Genomic DNA, 18,815 nt, shown 5'->3' with positions numbered 1-18,815 from the left:
GGGGACTACTATTGTATATATTCAATAACTGAATAAAGGATTTTTTCACTTTTGTCACAAGCAAACACTTTTTATGATAGCTCTGAGTCACAATAACAGTTTTGATATTGTACTGAAACTGCCCTTGAAGGACAAGGCTTACTAAGGCCCAGAACCTGCTTTGATTCTTGTTATGTCCTGTGTACACGGTGCTGTTTATTGTTAGTGAGACCAGGTGAGCTGCTGGTACACACAATGCCATGATTCAATTACACAGACCCTGTAGGAATCTTAAAGTATTTATGCAAGGAAATCAAGTGTTCGTTTTGTGACTAAGTTTCTGAAGTAACTTGAAATGGATTTTTTAAATTAAGGTTTTATTTAGAAAAAGAATATGGGCACCCGGGTGGCTCAGTTGGTTAAGTGTCTGACTTGATTTCTGCTCAGGTCTTGATCTCAGGGTTGTGAGACAGAGCCCTTTGTCAGGCTCCAGACTCCATGGGGAGTCTTCTTGAGATTCTCTCCCGCTGCCCCTCCCTCTGCTTCTCCCCTAACATGCATGCATGCTCTCTCTCAAATAAATAAATCTTAAAAAAAAAGAATGAAAGAAAATAAATAGCACCAAGAGAATATAATGAAGGAAAGGTAACTGTGAATCAGAGGAAACAGAGAAAATTTTCTTCAGAAAAGAAACGTCTGAAAGACTAAACAGAATAAAGAAACAGAGTCTACTCTAATTAGGACTGTTGGAGAATCAGCTGCATGAGAGAAGAGTTAGCGCTGCCCTCCTCTGTTCCTACCATGTCCTGTAGGAGAGCTGGGGCAACAGTCAACTTGAATACGGATGTTTTTCTCCCACTGCACTAAGTTCCTCAAAGGAAGGGGCCATGTTTAAGTTTCCTTTGCATTCCCGGCACTAGTGAAGTACGGAAGCTGAAGGGACTCCATTTTAGAAAAACTCCATCTCTGCTGATTTTTTCTGGGCCTCTTTTACTCATGTTCCATATTTTTTTTTTTTTTTAAAGATTTTATTTATTTATTTGAGAGAGAGAATGAGATAGAGAGAGAGAGCATGAGATGGGGGAGGGTCCAAGGGAGAAGCAGACACCCTGCTGAGCAGGGAGCCCAATGCGGGACTCGATCCCGGGACTCCAGGATCATGACCTGAGCCGAAGGCAGTCGCTTAACCAACTGAGCCACCCAGGCGCCCTCATGTTCCATATTTTGCCTCTAAATAACTGAAGCTCTGTTCTCATTTCAAGGGGGAAATAAGAAAGTTAATCATTCTCTGAATTTTGTTCTAGGCCCCAAATCCCCAATAACAACTAAGAAAAGCCAGATCCCAAACATGTTCCAGGACATTCGCTTCAAACAAACCTCGGCTGATACTGGCATCAATAGTTTTAGCTTCGCTAATTTATGGAATAACACCTGTTGTTCACCTGACACTCACCTCGATTTGACCCTACCCTGGATTTCTGAAGAAACATGTACCCTAGATCCTTTTCTAATATAAACCCCTAGCCCCAAACAATGACAAGACTCATTCTCCCTTCCTTTCCGAGTCTCCCAGATACTCTGCTATTCTCTGTCACTCACGCTATTCAATAAACTCTTCTTCCACTTTCTCTGGCTCCTGGTTTGTTTTGTTTTGTTTTTTTTTCATGTTTGATTTCTATCCTGCGCCAAGCCAAGGGCCCTCTTAGCTGGTCTTGTGGGACCCTCCTCTGGATCCTCAGACCCAACCTGCCTATATCACTAGCCTGGTTCTTGGCACATATTAATTACTCAATAACATAGATGGAAGAAAAGAGGAAAATAATATAGACTATGACATAAACAGAAGCAATGGAAATGAATTCAAAGAGAATGAAAAATAAGAGTAAAATGGAGAAAACCTTACAAAAACTAAATAAAAAATACCAATGAAAAAAATCCCCACATTATAATTTATTATAAGGAAAATGTAATAAAAATGGTATAGGAATATAAAATCATCACAAGAGCAGACATATATTGAACCAGGCTATGTGCTAGGACCTCTGTACAGAATTACACTAACCCTTCACAACTGCTCCAGGGGATGGAGTTAATTATGTGTGTTCTGCAGATGAGGAAGTCACTGCAGAAGGGATCCATCTCTTGTGCAAATCTCAGTAATGTTATCTTCAGTTATTTCCAAAAGCTAGGCTCTTCCCAGTATCACAGTGGCTGCCAGGGTAATGACATATTTTTCTGAGAACCAAAATTATATCTCAGAGGTTGGTAGATATATACTCAATTAATCAACCTTTGTTTAGTGGCCCAGTGAGCTAGACATGGTGCTATGCATGGGATAAATTTTCGAAAAACCAGATTGTTAAGGCTAAAGAGCTCAAAATCTATTGTAATGTGTTAGTGTAGCACCTAGGGGCCACATTTAAAGAGACACTCTCCCTCAGGGTTGTGTAAGTATGCACCCTGCACTTACACAACCTTGAGAGTGAGTGCCTCCTTAAATTCTTATACTTCAATAAATGTTTACTTACAAAAACAAATGGGCCCTGTTTCTGCCACTGTCACTGTCCAATATCATGTGATTAGCCCTAGTACCTATCAGGACTCATCCCCAAAAACTGGCAGGCTGGGTCTGAAGCTAGGGTGTTCGCCAAGAACTTCAGTAAACATGTGATCAGCATAGACTCTGGTCAACGTATGAAAGGCAAAGATGTAGGTATTACTCAAAGTGGCCATGGATAAATTAATAATTCTAATGAATTTCTCATTATGACTAGGGCATGCAGAGTTTCCTCCTCAACCAGAGGGATTATAGTAATTTCATGTTTTCACATGTACAATAAGATACAAAAAAAAAGTATTTTATCTTCATTTTTTTTTAAAAATTGTAGCCAATATGTTTTTAGTCACTGGAGCAGATCATATCATTGGTATGTAATCACAGCCTTCTCAGATAGAATTTTTATATATATATATTCCTGTGGGCAATTTATATTCAGATCTTGCCATCCTGCAGTGGAATTTAGAAAGTATTATATAATGGACAAACCGTATCATCATTTCACTGGTTGCCAAAATGGCTACATTAACTATGAACAGTTTAAGTGGGTAGTTTGCTTTGATTCACAAGAGAAAGAGAAAGCAGAGGTGGATGGGACAGTTGTGGTTGATGATGTTATTGCTAACTTCTTAGCTCGGCTCACGGTTGTATGAGAAAAATCTTATTCTGAGAAAACACAAGCTGACGTATTAAGGTATGGAGTTTCATATTTGTACCTCACTTTCAAATGCCTCAGGGAGAACATAGCGGAAAGAAAAAGAGAGATGAGGGTAAAGAAATTAAGAGAAGGGTGAGGGGAGAGAAAATACAGTGAAGGATTCATAGTTACTGAATGTAGCTGATGGCTGTATGAGTGGTCAATTTAATGTGTTTTTTCATGTTTGAAAGTGAGGAAAAAATGAGGGAAGTATTAACTAGATCAAAATTATGAGCAAATAGGGAGAAAGTTGAACAAAAATAAAAATACTCATTAGAGATATGGGAAGTATCCAAAGAAAATTCACAGTTAGTAGGCATGAGATAACTTCAAAAAAATCTCTGAAAGCTCCAGGCAGATATACAGAATTACATCCAGAGTGGGTGGTGGGGTTAGGCCATGACACACCCGTGCAAGCCGCGTAGTGACCAGAGAGTAATGACTGTTTGCACCGTGGGAACATTTGCTCGAGGTAGATGTCAGTCTCAAATGATTCTCTTGCCACAAAATTCAAGACAAAATTCCTCTTCCTACTGCCATGGAGGGAAGACAGCATATCCAAGCAATTTCAAAGCACATGCACAGGAGGAGAATGAAACTATTCCAAATGCTATGGCCTAGGATATAAAAACAAAAATAGCTACAAGTATGAAGAGGTACAGCTACAATATGACACACTTTGACCTCTGAATTTTGAAGCAAATGCAGATGGAAAAACTGAACATAAAATAATTTGTCCTGCAAGATCCATAACGTAACCCAGAAGAAAAGCAGCAGGTGAGCTGATTCAATGTGAGGGAGGGAAGAGTGCAAGAGGGTGCATCCTATGAGCTCTTCCCACCCCACTGCCTGAACCTCTGAATCCCAGGTACTGGGATCAAAGGGACAGTAGTATCTCATCAGGTGGTGAATTACAAGGAAATGGTGTTATAGCCTCTCTTTGGTTATTTTACATTTTGATGAAAGTTTTGCAGTGTTTTCATCATTTCAAAATAAATGGAATGATAACACTTTTCAAAGTTCATCTATCTGATTTCACATAAAACAATGTTTCATATTCTATCACATTATCAAAGTTGTTTTTCTCCCTGAGGATATTTATTTTTTTCCCTTTAAATTTGTTTATTGTTATGTTAATCACCATACACTACATCATTAGTTTTTGATGCGGTGTTCCATGATTCATTGTTTGTGCATAACACCCAGTGCCCCATGCAGAACGTGCCCTCTTTAATACCCATCACTGGGCTAACCCATCCCCCCACCCCCCTCCCCTCTAGAACCCTCAGTTTGTTTTTCAGAGTCCATCGTCTCTCATGGTTCATCTCCCCCTCTGATTTCTCCCCCTTCATTCTTCCCCTCCTGCTATCTTCTTTTTTTTCTTAACATATATTGCATTATTTGTTTCAGAGGTACAGATCTGTGATTCAACAATCTTGCACAATTCACAGCGCTCACCATAGCACATACCCTCCCCAGTGTCTATCACCCAGCCACCCATCCCTCCCACCCCACCCCCACTCCAGCAAACCTCAGTTTGTTTCCTGAGATTAAGAATTCCTCATATCAGTGAGGTCATATGATACATGTCTTTCTCTGATTGGCTTATTTCGCTCAGCATAACACCCTCCAGTTCCATCCACGTCGTTGCAAATGGCAAGATCTCATTCCTTTTGATGGCTGCATAATATTCCATTGTGTATATATACCACCTCTTCTTTATCCATTCATCTGTCGATGGACATCTTGGCTCTTTCCACAGTTTGGCTATTGTGGACATTGCTGCTATAAACATCGGGGTGCACGTACCCCTTCGGATCCCTACATTTGTATCTTTGGGGTAAATACCCCATAGTGCAATTGCTGGATTGTATGGTAGCTCTATTTTCAACGTTTTGAGCAACCTCCATACTGTTTTCCAGAGGGGTTGCACCAGCTTGCATTCCCACCAACAGTGTGGAAGCGTTCCCCTTTCTCCGTATCCCCACCAACATCTGTCGTTTCCTGACTTGTTCATTTTAGCCATTCTGACTGGTGTGAGGTGGTATCTCATTGAGGTTTTGATTTGGATTTCCCTGATGCCGAGCGATGTTGAGCACTTTTTCACGTGTCTGTTGGCCATTTGGATGTCTTCCTTGGAAAAATATCTGTTCATGTCTTCTCATTTCTTGATTGGATTATTTGTTCTTTGGGTGTTGAGTTTGATAAGTTCTTTATAGATTTTGGATACAAGTCCTTTATCTGATATGTCATTTGCAAATATCTTCTCCTATTATGTCGGTTGTCTTTTGGTTTTGTGGACTGTTTCTTTTGCTGTGCAAAAGCTTTTTATCTTGATGAAATCCCAATAGTTCATTTTTGCCCTTGCTTCCCTTGCCTTTGGCGATGTTTCTAGGAACAAGTTGCTGCAGCTGAGGTCGAAGAGGTTGCTGCCTGTGTTCTCCTTTAGGATTTTGATGGACTCCTGTCTCACGTTTAGGTCTTTCAACCATTTGGAGTCTATTTTTGTGTGTGGTGTAAGGAAATGGTCCAGTTTCATTCTTCCGCATGTGGCTGTCCAATATTCCCAACACCATTTGTTGAAGAGACGGTCTTTTTTCCATTGGACATTCTTTCCTGCTTTGTCGAAGATTAGTTGACCATAGAGTTGAGGGTCCATTTCTGGGCTCTCTATTCTGTTCCATTGATCTATGTGTCTGTTTTTGTGCCAGTATCATACTGTCTTGATGATGACAGCTTTGTAATAGAGCTGGAAGTCCGGAATTGTGATCCCGCCAGCTTTGCTTTTCTTTTTCAACATTCCTCTGGCTATTCGGGATCTCTTCTGGTTCCACACAAATTTTAGGATTATTTGCTCCATTCCTTTGAAAAAAGTGGATGGTATTTTGATAGGGATTGCATTGAATGTGTAGATTGCTCTAGGTAGCATTGACATCTTCACAATGTTGGTTCTCCCAATCCATGAGCATGGAACGTTTTTCCATTTCTTTGTGTCTTCTTCAATTTCTTTCATGAGTATTTTATAGTTTTCTGAGTACAGATCCTTTGCCTCTTTGGTTAGACTTATTCCTAGGTATCTTATGGTTTTGGGTGCAATTGTAAATGGGATCGACTCCTTAATTTCCCTCTCTTCTGTCTTGTTGTTGGTGTATAGGAATGCCACTGATTTCTGTGCATTGATTTTATATCCTGCCACTTTACTGAATTCCTGTACGAGTTTTAGCAGTTTTGGGGTGGAGTCTTTTGGGTTTTCCACATAAAGTATCATATCATCTGCAAACAGTGAGAGTTTGACTTCTTCCTTGCCGATCTGGATGCCTTTGATTTCTTTTTGTTGTCTGATTGCTGTGGCTAGGACTTCTAATACTATGTTGAATAGCAGTGGTGATAGTGGACATCCCTGCCACATTCCTGACCTCAGGGGGAAAGCTCTCAGTTTTTCCCCATTGAGAAGGATATTCGCTGTAGGTTTTTCATAGATGGCTTTTATGATATTGAGGTATATACCCTCTATCCCTATACTCTGAAGAGTTTTGATCAAGAAAGGATGCTGTACTTTGTCCAATGGTTTTTTCTGCATCCATTGAGAGGATCATATGATTCTTGTTCTTTCTTTTGTTAATGTATTGTATCATGTTGATTGATTTGCAGATGTTGAACCATTCTTGCAGCCCAGGGATAAATCCCACTTGGTCGTGGTGAATAATCCTTTTAATGTACTCTTGGATACTATTGGCTAGTATTTTGGTGAGAATTTTTGCATCCATGTTCATCAAGGATATTGGTCTGTAATTCTCCTTTTTGATGGGGTCTTTGTCTGGTTTGGGGATCAAGGTAATGGTGGCCTCATAAAACGAGTTTGGAAGTTTTCCTTCCATTTCTATTTTCTGGAACAGTTTCGGGAGAATAGGTATTAATTCTTCTTTAAATGTCTGGTAGAATTCTCCTGGGAAGCCATCTGGCCCTGGGCTTTTGTTTGTTGGGAGATTTTTGATGACTGCTTCAATTTCCTTAGTGGTTATAGGTCTGTTCAGGTTTTCTATTTCTTCCTGGTTCAGTTTTGGTAGTTGATACATCTCTAGGAATGCATCCACTTCCTCCAGGTTATCTAAGTTGCTGGCATATAGTTGCTTATAAAATGTTTTTATAATTGTATTTCTTTGGTGGTGGTTGTGATCGCTTCTCTTTCATTCATGATTTTGTTGATTTGGGTCATTTGTCTTTTCTTTTTGATAAGTCTGGCCAGGGGTTTATCAATCTTGTTAATTCTTTCAAAGAACCAGCGCCTAGTTTCGTTGATCTGTTCTACTGTTCTTTTGGTTTCTATTTCATTGATTTCTGCTCTGATCTTTATTATTTCTCTTCTCCTGCTGGGTTTAGGCTTTAGTTGCTGTTTTTTCTCCAGCTCCTTTAGGTGTAGGGTTAGGTTGTGTATTTGAGACCTTTCTCGTTTCTTGAGAAAGGCTTGTTTTGTTATATACTTTGCTCTTAGGACTGCTTTTGCTGCATCCCAAAGATTTTGAACAGTTGTGTTTTCATTTTCATTGGCTTCCATGAATTTTTTAAATTTTTCTTTAATGTCCTGGTTGACCCATTCATTCTTTAGTAGGATGCTCTTTAGCCTCCATGTATTTGAGTTCTTTCCGACTTTCCTCTTGTGATTGAGTTCTAGTTTCAAAGCATTGTGGTCTGAAAATATGCAGGGAATAATCCCAATCTTTTGGTACCGGTTGAGACCTGATTTGTGATCTAGGATGTGATCTATTCTGGAGAATGTTCCATGGGCACTAGAGAAGAATGTGTATTCCGTTGCTTTGGGAGGGAATGTTCTGAATATGTCTGTGAAGTCTATTTGGTCCAGTGTGTCATTTAAAGTCTTTATTTCCTTGTTGATCTTTTGCTTAGATGATCTGTCCATTTCAGTCGGGGGGGTGTTAAAGTCCCCCACTATTATTGTATTGTTGTCAATGTGTTTCTTTGCTTTTGTTATTAATTGCCTTATATAACTGGCTGCTCTCATGTTAGGGGCCAGATATTTACAATTGTTAGATCTTCTTGTTGGATAGACCCTTTACATAGGATATAGTGTTCTTCCTCATCTCTTATTACAGTCTTTGTTTTAAAATCTAATTTGTCTGATATAAGGATTGCCACCCCAGCTTTCTTTTGGTGTCCAGTAGCATGGTAAATGGTTTTCTACCCCCTCACTTTCAATATGGGGGTGTCTTTGGGTCTAAAATGAGTCTCTTGCACACAGCATATCGATGGGTCTTATTATTTTATCCAATCTGATAGCCTGTGTCTTTTGATTGGGGCATTTAGCCCATTTACTTTCAGGGTAACTATTGAAAGATATGAATTTATTGCCTGTAAGGTGACTGTTACTGTATATTGTCTGTGTTCCTTTCTGGCCTATGCTGCTTTTAGGCTCTCTCTTTGCTTAGAGGACCCTTTTCAATATTTCCTGGAGGGCTGGTTTCGTGTTTGCAAATTCCTTTAGTTTTTGTTTGTCCTGGAAGCTTTTGATCTCTCCTTCTATTTTCGATGACAGCCTAGCTGGATATAGTATTCTTGGCTGCATATTTTTCTCATTTAGTGCTCTGACTGTATCATGCCAGTCCTTTCTGGCCTGCCAGGTCTCTGTGGATAGGTCTGTTTCCAATCTAATGTTTCTACCTTTATAGGCTACATATCTCTTCTCCCAAGCTGCTTTCAGGATTTTCTCTTTGTCTCTGAGACTCGTACGTTTTACTATTAGATGCCGGGGTGTTGACCTATTTTTATTGATTTTCAGAGGCGTTCTCTGTGCCTCTTGGATTTTGATGCCTGTTTCCTTCCCCACAATAGGGAAGTTCTCTGCTATAATTTGCTCCAATATACCTTCTGCCCCTCTCTCTCTTTCTTCTTCTTCTGGGATCCCAATTATTCTAATGTTGTTTCATTTTATCGTATCACTTATCTCTCGAATTCTGCCCTCGTGATCCAGTAGTTGTTTATCTCTCTTTTTCTCAGCTTCTTTATTTTCCATCATTTGGTCTTCTATATTGTTAATTCTCTCTTCTGCCTCATTTATCCTAGCAGTTAGTGCCCCCATTTTTGATTGCACCTCATTAATAGCCTTTGTGATTTCGACTTGGTTAGATTTTAGTTCTTTTATTTCTCCAGAAAGGGTTTCTTTAATAACTTCCATGCTTTTTTCAAGCCCAGCTAGTATCTTTAAAATCATGATTCTGAACGCTAGGTCTGACATTGTACTAATGTCCATATTGAGTAGGTCCCTGGCAGACGGTACTACCTCTTGTTCTTTTTTTTGTGGTGATTTTTTTCCATCTTGTCATTTTGTCCAGAGGAGAATAGATAGATGAATGAGAGAACAAAATGCTAACAGGGTAACAATGTCCCCAGAAAATATACTCTAAACAAATCAGAAAAGACCTGAAACCAGGGGAAAAGAAAGGGAAAGAAAGAAAAAAGAAAGAGAGAAAAAAAAGAAAAAGATAAAAACAAACAAAAACAGAACAAAACAAAAAAAAAACAGAATATGATCAAATATGATCAGGCTGGTGCATAGATCAGTACCACACACTAGATTTTGGGTGTATTTTGGTCTGTTAGAAGAAGGTGCCTCCCAAAATTTTAAAGAAAGAAAGACTTATATATGTACAAAATAAGCGTTGATACGATGAAGGGATGGAATATGACTGTAAAGATGAAAATTATAAAAAATTTTATAAAAGGAATTGATAGGGTAAGAAGTTGTTTGAAAAAAGAAAGAGGAGGATTTAAAAAAAAGAAAGAAAGAAAAAAAAAGGGGGAGAGAATGTGATCAGGCAGGAGACTAGAACAAAGTCATAGATTAGATCTTAGGGTATATTTTGATGTGTTAGAAGAAACTGTATCTCAAAATTTTAAAGAGAGAACAACTTATATGTATATGACAAAAATAAGGGTAACTACTATGAAGGGATAGAGTATGACTCTAAATATGAAAAATAAAAATGTTTTTTTAAAAAGGGGATTGATAAGATGTTGGATGAAAAAGGGAAAAAGAAAAATTAAAAAAAAAAGACAGTTAAAAAAAATTAACTTTGAAAGACTAAAGAATCATGGTAAAAAAAGCCATGAATTCTATGTTCGGTATTCCCCTAGCCCTGGAGTTCTGCCGTTCTTATTGATTGGTAAACTTGGTCTTGGCGGGCTGTGCTTGCTGATCTTCTGGGGGAGGGGCCTGTTTCCGTGGTTCCCAAATGTCTTTGCTGGAGGGGGAATTGTCCCGCCCTTGCCAGGGGCGGGCTAAGTAATCTGCTGGGGTTTGCTCTCGGGAGCTTTTGTTCCCTGCAAGCTTTCCGTACAGCTTTGGAGGACGAGAGTGAAAATGGTGGCCTCCCAATCTCCGCCCTGGAGGAGCCGAGAACTCAGGGCCCTGCTCCTCAGTTCACCTCCAGAGAAAAGCAGTCAATCACTCCTGTCTCCCCGGCCTCTGTTCACACTCCATGCTCACCCATCCTGTGACCAAGCATTTCTATCTCTGGCCCCTGACCCCGTGCAGAGTCTCCAAACCCAGCAGATCCCTGCGGTGCGCTCCCACGCCGCTCCTCCCGGGGGAGGAAGGGGAGTCTCCCTGGATCTGCCGCTTGTTGGCTCCCTGCTGGAGGAGCAGTGGCCCAAGTGTATCGCCGATCACAGTTTATGGGAACCCCGAGCTCAGAGCCTGCGCCTCGGCTCCGTCTCTGCAGCCGGCTTCCCTGCTCTGATACCCAGGAACACTGCCACACCCCCAGTCTTTCTGTGACCCTTTCAGGGTCCTGAGACCACACTGTCCCGCGAGGGTTCCACCCCCACTTAGCCACTGGAGCGACATCCCTCCGCGGAGCTGACTTCGAAACGTTCCAATTTTGTGCTCCACAGCTCTATCACTTGCCAGAAGCAGCCGACGGAGGCCCCCTCCCCCACCGTCTATCCTCCCAAATATCGCCTCAGATTCACTTCTCCGCATGTCCTACCTTCCAGAAAGTGGTCGCTTTTCTCTTCAGAGAGTTGTTGCTATTCTTTTCTTCGATCTTCTGTTGAGTTAGTAGGTGTTCAGAATGGTTTGATCCCTAACCAGCTGAATTCCTGAGACCAGACAAAATCCAGGTCTCCTACACCTCCGCCATCTTGCTCTGCACCCCTCTCCCTGAGGATATTTAACTGTGATATTGGCAGGTATGTTATAACCTCAAGTACAAACATTATGATGTGCCTGCATTTTCTTTTCAACTTTGATACTGAATAGCATGGACTCAAGACACATCTATTTCCTGTAGTTATTTCTGCATAAAGTAATAGGAAGGATTGTTGGCAAATAATATATGTTCTATCATATAAAATTCATCCTTATCACATTTATTTTCTTATCATTTGGAAAGGTAGGGTAGTACTAACTGCTTGATGATTTGGGCCAAAATCGGTATCCAGTCTTTCAGAGAGACAGCATCCCTTGCAGAATAATGCTGGGATTGGGCTAAGTAAGCAACTGTAAATATAGAGAGCAGGAAAATCTACAGAGGAAGAGGAAAATGATGCTAAAGAGGCTACGGAAAGAATGATTTAACAGCAGGCATTAAAGGGATGATATCAGGTTGCTAAAAATGACAAATATTCTGGAATGTGAGGCTCTCATCCCTAATCCCTGCAGAGTCTTGAAGTAAAAGATCGACAACAAAGTGGTTGCTTTTTAATCACTGGCCTATGCTGAAAGGTGATAGTGTCAATGTGAAAATTTATATTAGCAATCATATTTTTAAAGAAGGATATTATTAGAAACTATAAGTTTTCTACATTGGCAACTTCTCTCAAGTAGCTATACTTAGCTACAGAAAAACCGAAGAGACAAACGCCTCTAGCAGCATTATCTAATCATGCTTATGGCATTATTAAATCTAAGGACACATAATTCCAATTAAAGGTCAATGTAAATGGTTTCTTTTTTTTTTTTTAAGATTTTATTTATTTGAGAGAGAGAGACACAGTGAGAGAGGGAACACAAGCAGGGGGAGTGGGAGAGGGAGAAGCAGGCTTCCCGCGGAGCAGGGAGCCCGATATGGGGCTCGATCCCAGGACCCTGGGATCATGACCTGAGCCAAAGGCAGATGCTTAATGACTGAGCCACCCAGGTGCCCCATAAATGGTTTCTTAATAGACTGTCCTAGCATCCTTTCATCTTTGAAGACATCTTGGATAACAGTGAAAATGAACATGTCCCTTTTAGTTTGATACTCAACAAATCCGTGGTTTGGCCTCTTTGCTGATCTAACTGGAATGGGAAACAGAGGGACATGGAAGCTGAAGCTGAGCAAGGGGCTTTAGCAGTTTTAAGTTAAGCAATCTTCTGAGGTTCACACTGCTAACACTTTTGAAACTAAACTTTTATCTCTCCAATAGAAAATGCCAACAAATGGAAAAGAATCAGACTTATCCCTTGAAAGGAAATTAGCTAACCTAATTCCAAAGCCTGTAGTTTGTAAGATAAGTGTACCTGGGCTTTTCTGTACGTATGTAAGGTGTATTTTACTATATGACAATATGGCATGTGTAAATGAGGACACACTTGTGATGTATTCTATTACGTTCATGTAATTTCTCCAGAATTCTGTTTTGACTGGCTGGGCAAGAACAGGAGGAATCAGGGCTTTCCATTCCTCATGCCCAACCCCTTAGCCCCAAAGACATCCTCTCAAAGTAAAGAACCCAAACTTAAGGGGAGGAAAAAAGAAAGGAGAGGAAAAGAAAGAATAGGAGCCACTGAAAATAATCTGCAGGATTCTTTCCCTCGACTCTGTCTCCAGTTTCCCTGCTTCTATTAAACTCTCCCAAGCTCCTTTGCTAATATTGCTTCTTCAATTCTAGATTCTATTCCCTGTTAAAGTAGAACTCTATTTATAATTTTATTGTCAACTACTGAGAAAATAAGGCTTAGCAACTGAGACTTGCATTTGTAAGAGATACACTGGGTCCTCTAATGACAGGTAGCTAAACCACCTGAGGCGGTGGGATGATGAGAGCTCTGGGCTGGCTCCGAGCACAGCTTTGGCACTTTCTAGCTTGAGAAAGCTTGGGCCAAGTGACTCAGCCTCTCTGGGCCTCAGATTGAGGAATCTGCAAAATGCGGGGGGGAGTATCAGCTTTAAAAGGGTTGTTTTAAGGAATAATTAAAATGGTGACTGTAATGCACCTATTATTGTACCTGCACAAGAATATGCTTGATAAACCTTTGTCTCTGATCTCTATTGTCTCCCTTCTTCCTTTTACTGCCCCCCTTCACCTTCCTGCCCCTTCTCGGCTCTTTCCTGCCCTTCACCACACCAAGAAAAACCGCTGCACGCTTGGTACAGGAGACCACCACACATGCCAGGCCCTTGGTGTTTGCTTGCAGATCCATTGTCCACACGTTGTATGCTGCCTCAGATCCTCTTCCTCAAGCCTGTCTCTTAGGCCCTTGGCGACTGGCTCTTGGAAAGTCCTGGAATCTTCTGCAACCCCTACCTCAGCCTCTATCACTCTTGCCTCATTTCTGGCACCTCCGCCTGTCTGTCTCTCCCGTGACTCCATCACTGGGTTTCAGAATGGCTCCATTGTACTCAGCACAACAGAAGGCCAGACCAGATTGCAGGGGATCTACAGAGGCTTTGGTCCTCTGACCACTTCTAATCTGAAAAAGGACCATGGAATGGGACAGAGATTCTGGCTTCCCCAGTAGCTGCCTAAAGGGATCAGATGGTGTCACTTCCTGTGAACAAACTTTGACCACAGTAAGCAGAAACTGCCATGGCACAGGTGCACACACCCTTCTCCCCTCCTTGCTTCAGGAGGCAGTGCGAGCGGCCTGTCCAGAGATCTCTGTGAGGCTGAACGACTAGCTGTACTCAGTGGAGTAGCGTCCGGCTCAGTAGAGCATTACCTCAGGGATGATGGTGGTGCTGGCATTTTTCCACGCTTCCGTGGCTCCTTTCCCCTTCCCCTTCACTCTTGCATCTCTGAGATCCTATTTCCCAGTAATGCACTAGCCCTTAAGCCTTGCTTAGTTTAAAGGTTTCCAGGAAACCTGTGAACTACATCGTCCAGGCTTTCTTGCCAATGTCTTCGGATGGTGTTGGCAAAATGCAAGGACCTAATGGGAAACCGAAGAGAAGGAAAGAAGAGAAGCCACGGTATCCTCTCGGGTCATCTCAGGAGTGGCTGTGACTCCTCCTTGTGTCCCTCTGGCCCGGGGTGAGCATGATTCCTGCTGTTGGTCAACTCTGAGGTGCCCTGGGCACCCTCGTTCACTTACATAACCAATTTCTTATATTAAATTCCCTCTATCAAACAACCTGGCCAGGGTTCTTTTTTTCCTGTCTGAACCCTGATTAATATAACACACAACCATAAAAAGTTTGATTTTATTTAACTATGTTTATGGAATGGTTAAAATAAATGTTTCTGTAAGATATTATATGTGTAAGATATTATATTTATATTTCTAAAAATCAGTAACATAAGAAAACTGGACTTTTAACTACTTTGAGGGAAATTACCATAAAAGAGTTCTATGGGTTATCACAAAAAGAGTCAAATCATTTATTTTAGCACTTTAAATGGCATTTGATATTTAAAATGAGTACTCCTTTTCTAAACAGTGTATTTCCCAGTTAACGCAAGTGCAAGTCCTACAATCACCTTGCTCGTTGTTGCCTCTCTCCTGTTTTTGTAGTGGCTACTGAGGGATCTGGCTCTCTGCATCCTGGGCCTGGTAGGTGGCAAATTGGTGGTGTAAGAATATAAGTGCTATCATTTGGTAAATGGGATTCAGATTTCATTTGTTTCCATACCTCCCTTGGTACTTAAGGGAAACAAACAAACATTCCACCACCACCCCAACCTCCACTCCAGGTGCCATTGAGAACAGGCATATTTTCCTCTTGCAGGGTACAAAACAGTTCTAAAATTAGACCCCAAGAGATTTGCATTTATAGTGAGTGCTCTATAATGGCTCTGAGATGATTTCTGGGATCTCCTTCAATAACAAACACTGCATGGGTGTAATGCAAACGTGTTGCCAGAAATACTTTAGTATCCAGGTATAGAGATGTATGCAGACAGCCTTTCTTCTGAACTCAGGGAGGAAAGGCCTTTCTTCTGGAATGTACAAAGCAGAATCCACATGGTATGTGAGGCCCCATCCATGGCCTGCCAGCAATCACAGGGATAGCAGGGAATTGTGAAAGGCGGCTGGAGTGAAGAGAATCTTTTAGAACAATTTGTTTTCTCTTGTCAGGTTGGTTGGTTTGTTTTTCTTATACTCTGAAAAACCCAACTCTGTAGTTCTATAAACTGTTTTACAGTGGTTGTGTGAGGCATAGACAATGCTAACACACAAGCTGGAAAGGCTTGAGCCAGACATGTGATACTCTTTGAGTCACAGAAGTCCATGAGCTCAGGGTTTCTCTCTTGTCCCGATGGTATGACCTCCGTCTCAGATGTCCTATTTCCCCACCATCCAGAAAGGATGACAAACATAGAATCCAGTGGTCTGGCATCTCGTAGAAATAGTCAAGAAGTTATGGGCCTCTGGATTTTAAACCACCAGACAGCCTCATGTGAAAGAATTTCATCAGGACAAGAATCAGAAATGGGATTCCTGGGGAGGAGCCCATACACACTGGTGTGGTTGCAGCCATGCTTACACTGCTGAAACACTTCTGTGCAGAGAAACTCATGGTCTCTTCGAGCCTCCTGAATGCCCCATGCTACTCCAGCCTTACAGGACTCCTCGCCCATATCTTCCCAAGATCCAAGGACTAACCCTGGGCTTGGCAGGAGGCCTCCAGGACCCTGTCACAGCACCAGGAAGGAGTCCAATCTGATTGGTTAGTTGTCATGACAATTATTACGTACTTTTAATATCACATCTCCATAGAAGTCACAAGATATTTAAAACTAGGGTGAATAAAACGAATGTAACCTTGTGTGTCAACTATACTCTAATAAAAAAAATAAAATGCAATCAACCCTTCAATCAAACAAACTGGGGTGAATTGTCTCAGAAGTCTCTTGCTTCCTCAAAGTGGCCTGTATCACTGAGAGTTTGAGTCCATCATGACAGCTCTTCAAAAAGATGTTGCAATTTCCAAATCCTCTGCCTTCACTGACCAGTGGAGGTGAGGCTCTTCCAGTTTCTGCAGCAGTACTTCTGCACACTCCCAGACCCCTCAGTGTACCTGTCAGGGCTTCTCCCTGCAGGGGCGGTGCGCAGCTCCCAGGAAGGGCAGGTGGTGGGGCGGCATGGCCGGAGGGGCCAGGCCTCCTACAGCGTCTACTCCAGCCCAGCTGTGCCATGTGACATTTACGTGACAGCCTGTCTGCTCCCAGAGCTGAATCACAGCAAATTAGAGAGGGGAGAGACCTAGCAGTTCATTTAATCCATCCTCCTGCCAGTTGGCCATCACTGCCCCATGCTCGATTTCCTAGTGCACCATAGTGTTTGGTTTTAAATAGCATGGATGCAGGGAGGGCTATTTCCATGCTTTCTTCACTGAGAATTCTCTCTAGCTCACCCAGCCAAAGGCTCAATATTTGATGTTTATTTACTCTACTGTTATGCATACAGCAATACTGTGGTTACTCACTTGCCCCAGGCTGATAAAAAAAAGCTTCTAAGAATAATTAGGAAGTGAGGACTCTCTCTTGGCTACAAAATGCCTATTTCAGGAAAATCAAAGAATGTGGTGGTCAAAAGAGAAACAATAAGCAGCTTCTGTGTTAGCACATTTCAACTTCTTTTATGTTCATTACATGCTTATTTTGTACTGTTCAGCTTCTGCTTTCTTTAACAATAGCTACAACTCTGACTAAGCAGTATCATTGGTTTTGGTTTCCACATTTACTTCTGTTTCAATTTTTAATTCAAGTATTTGTCCCCGTGCTTTCTATATTGGGTTGAAGATTCCGGCTCATCATTGCGATTCAAATAAGGACTATTCTTAAATATTCGAATGGTTTGCCTATTTCATTTCCTAATCTTTCTTTGTTTTTCCAATTTTAGCTAAAGGCTTGGCACACCCTTTCTGGACAGTCTTGTCTAAGAAAAATGTCTGTTTTTCTTTACATAGGCCCATGCAGGTGGCCTCCTCCTGTCCAAGAATGCGTCTGTGGCTGGCTTACCTTAATTTGACCCTTTAAGCAAGGCTCACTGCACACAGACCGTACCACTCCACTCTTGTTCATTTGGATTTTGTAATCATCGATGTTCAACACGCCTTCGTGCCAGGTTCCAACATGTACGTAGTCATAGCGATTAGCTTCTGTGTACTGCAGATTCATGATATCATACCTACAAAGAAAACAACACATGTGTCTTGGAGAGTATGGACATGATGCAGAAAACAAAGAAATTTGGTAAACAGATAATAGAAGGGAGATAAGAGCAAGAATCATCCCACGTCCTAAGGCCTGTCAATATTTTATTCCGTTTCTAATGTTTCCTCTGATTTTCCAAAATGTGTGTTTCACTCTGTAGTCTCTGTGTATTGTCCATATCTGCTAAAGAATGTATTACTCTTGTACTTTTCTCTTTGCTTATTCTCCCCCCAAATAATCTTATGTGTGCTGAGTTGAATACCATCTCCTTCAAATCATTATTCACTAAGTCATGATTCTTGAGAACATTAATTTCTTAACTTGATTAATTTCATTCTAATGTCCTTTTTCACAATCAGTTGTCATTTTCATCATGCTGGATTAAAAGAAGTGAGTTTTACCAAGTCTGGAAACTATTTTAGGTGCTAATAAAGCAAGAAATCTGAGAAACACAGCTTTAATTAACAAGGATGTTGAGGATTTAACATCTTGAGCACTGACATTTAAACTGGTCTCTTCCTTGATTAGGACAAACATTTCTGAATCTAAATAATCGGTGTCAGATATTCCAGTAATTTCAAATGCTGCAATACTACACTATGGAAAAATCTACATTTTGAAATCCTCACTGCAGCTTGAGTGTGCTCTGGGGGACAGACCTCATCATTTTTCAATGTTGGCAATGGAGAACATTCTCCAAAGCGATGAAAAGAGCACAGGACTTGACATTAGAATGCATAAGCTAGAATCTCTTTTCTAACATTTTAGCAGTAGATTATACTACTTAGGAATGTCACTAAACTCTTAAAGGTTCCGGGGTTCTTGTGGGGATTAATTAATATAAGTCATGTAAAAAAACGATTTCACAACTGGGACAAATGCATATGTAAGGCAATATCACTATATCATTCATATTTGTATTACTATGAATGCCCTAAAATACTCTGGTTATTTTCACTACCAGAAGAAAACTGGAGAACAAAAGCTGTCTCTCTCACAGTCTTTGGAAATCCTCTGGCATTCTTCAATCTTTTCTCCATGTTGCTATTAACTCCAAGTAAGCTACAACTCATGTGGCAGTTTCCCAAAAATGTATTCCTGATTCCCCCTTACTGGCTCTGCAAAATGGGATTCTTTTTGCTGCAGTACCTGTGCAGTTCTCACTGTCCTGCACTAGAATATAAGAGGCATGGTCTCTTGCTCTTT

The 18,815-nt window shown here is 41.0% G+C and overlaps 1 protein-coding gene across 3 annotated transcripts in view; it reads right to left on the bottom strand.

Moving 5' to 3' along the window:
- The window catches only part of GRM1 (glutamate metabotropic receptor 1), a 443,798-nt gene that overhangs the window by 58,485 nt on the left and 366,498 nt on the right, over positions 1-18,815 (bottom strand). For all 3 annotated transcript variants that reach the window (XM_073894059.1, XM_025861421.2, XM_025861401.2), the window contains one exon: positions 17,415-17,583. In XM_073894059.1, the coding sequence (XP_073750160.1) occupies positions 17,415-17,583 (169 nt within the window). The remainder of the gene's footprint in view (positions 1-17,414; positions 17,584-18,815) is intronic.

The sequence above is a fragment of the Callorhinus ursinus genome, unplaced genomic scaffold, assembly GCF_003265705.2.
Source record: "Callorhinus ursinus isolate GAN/ISIS: 27379988/994484 unplaced genomic scaffold, GSC_fseal_2.0 scaffold6, whole genome shotgun sequence".
Lineage (NCBI taxonomy): Eukaryota > Metazoa > Chordata > Mammalia > Carnivora > Otariidae > Callorhinus > Callorhinus ursinus.
The sequence above is the reverse complement of the archived record's forward strand: the minus strand, read 5'-3'. Positions and strand labels throughout refer to the sequence as shown.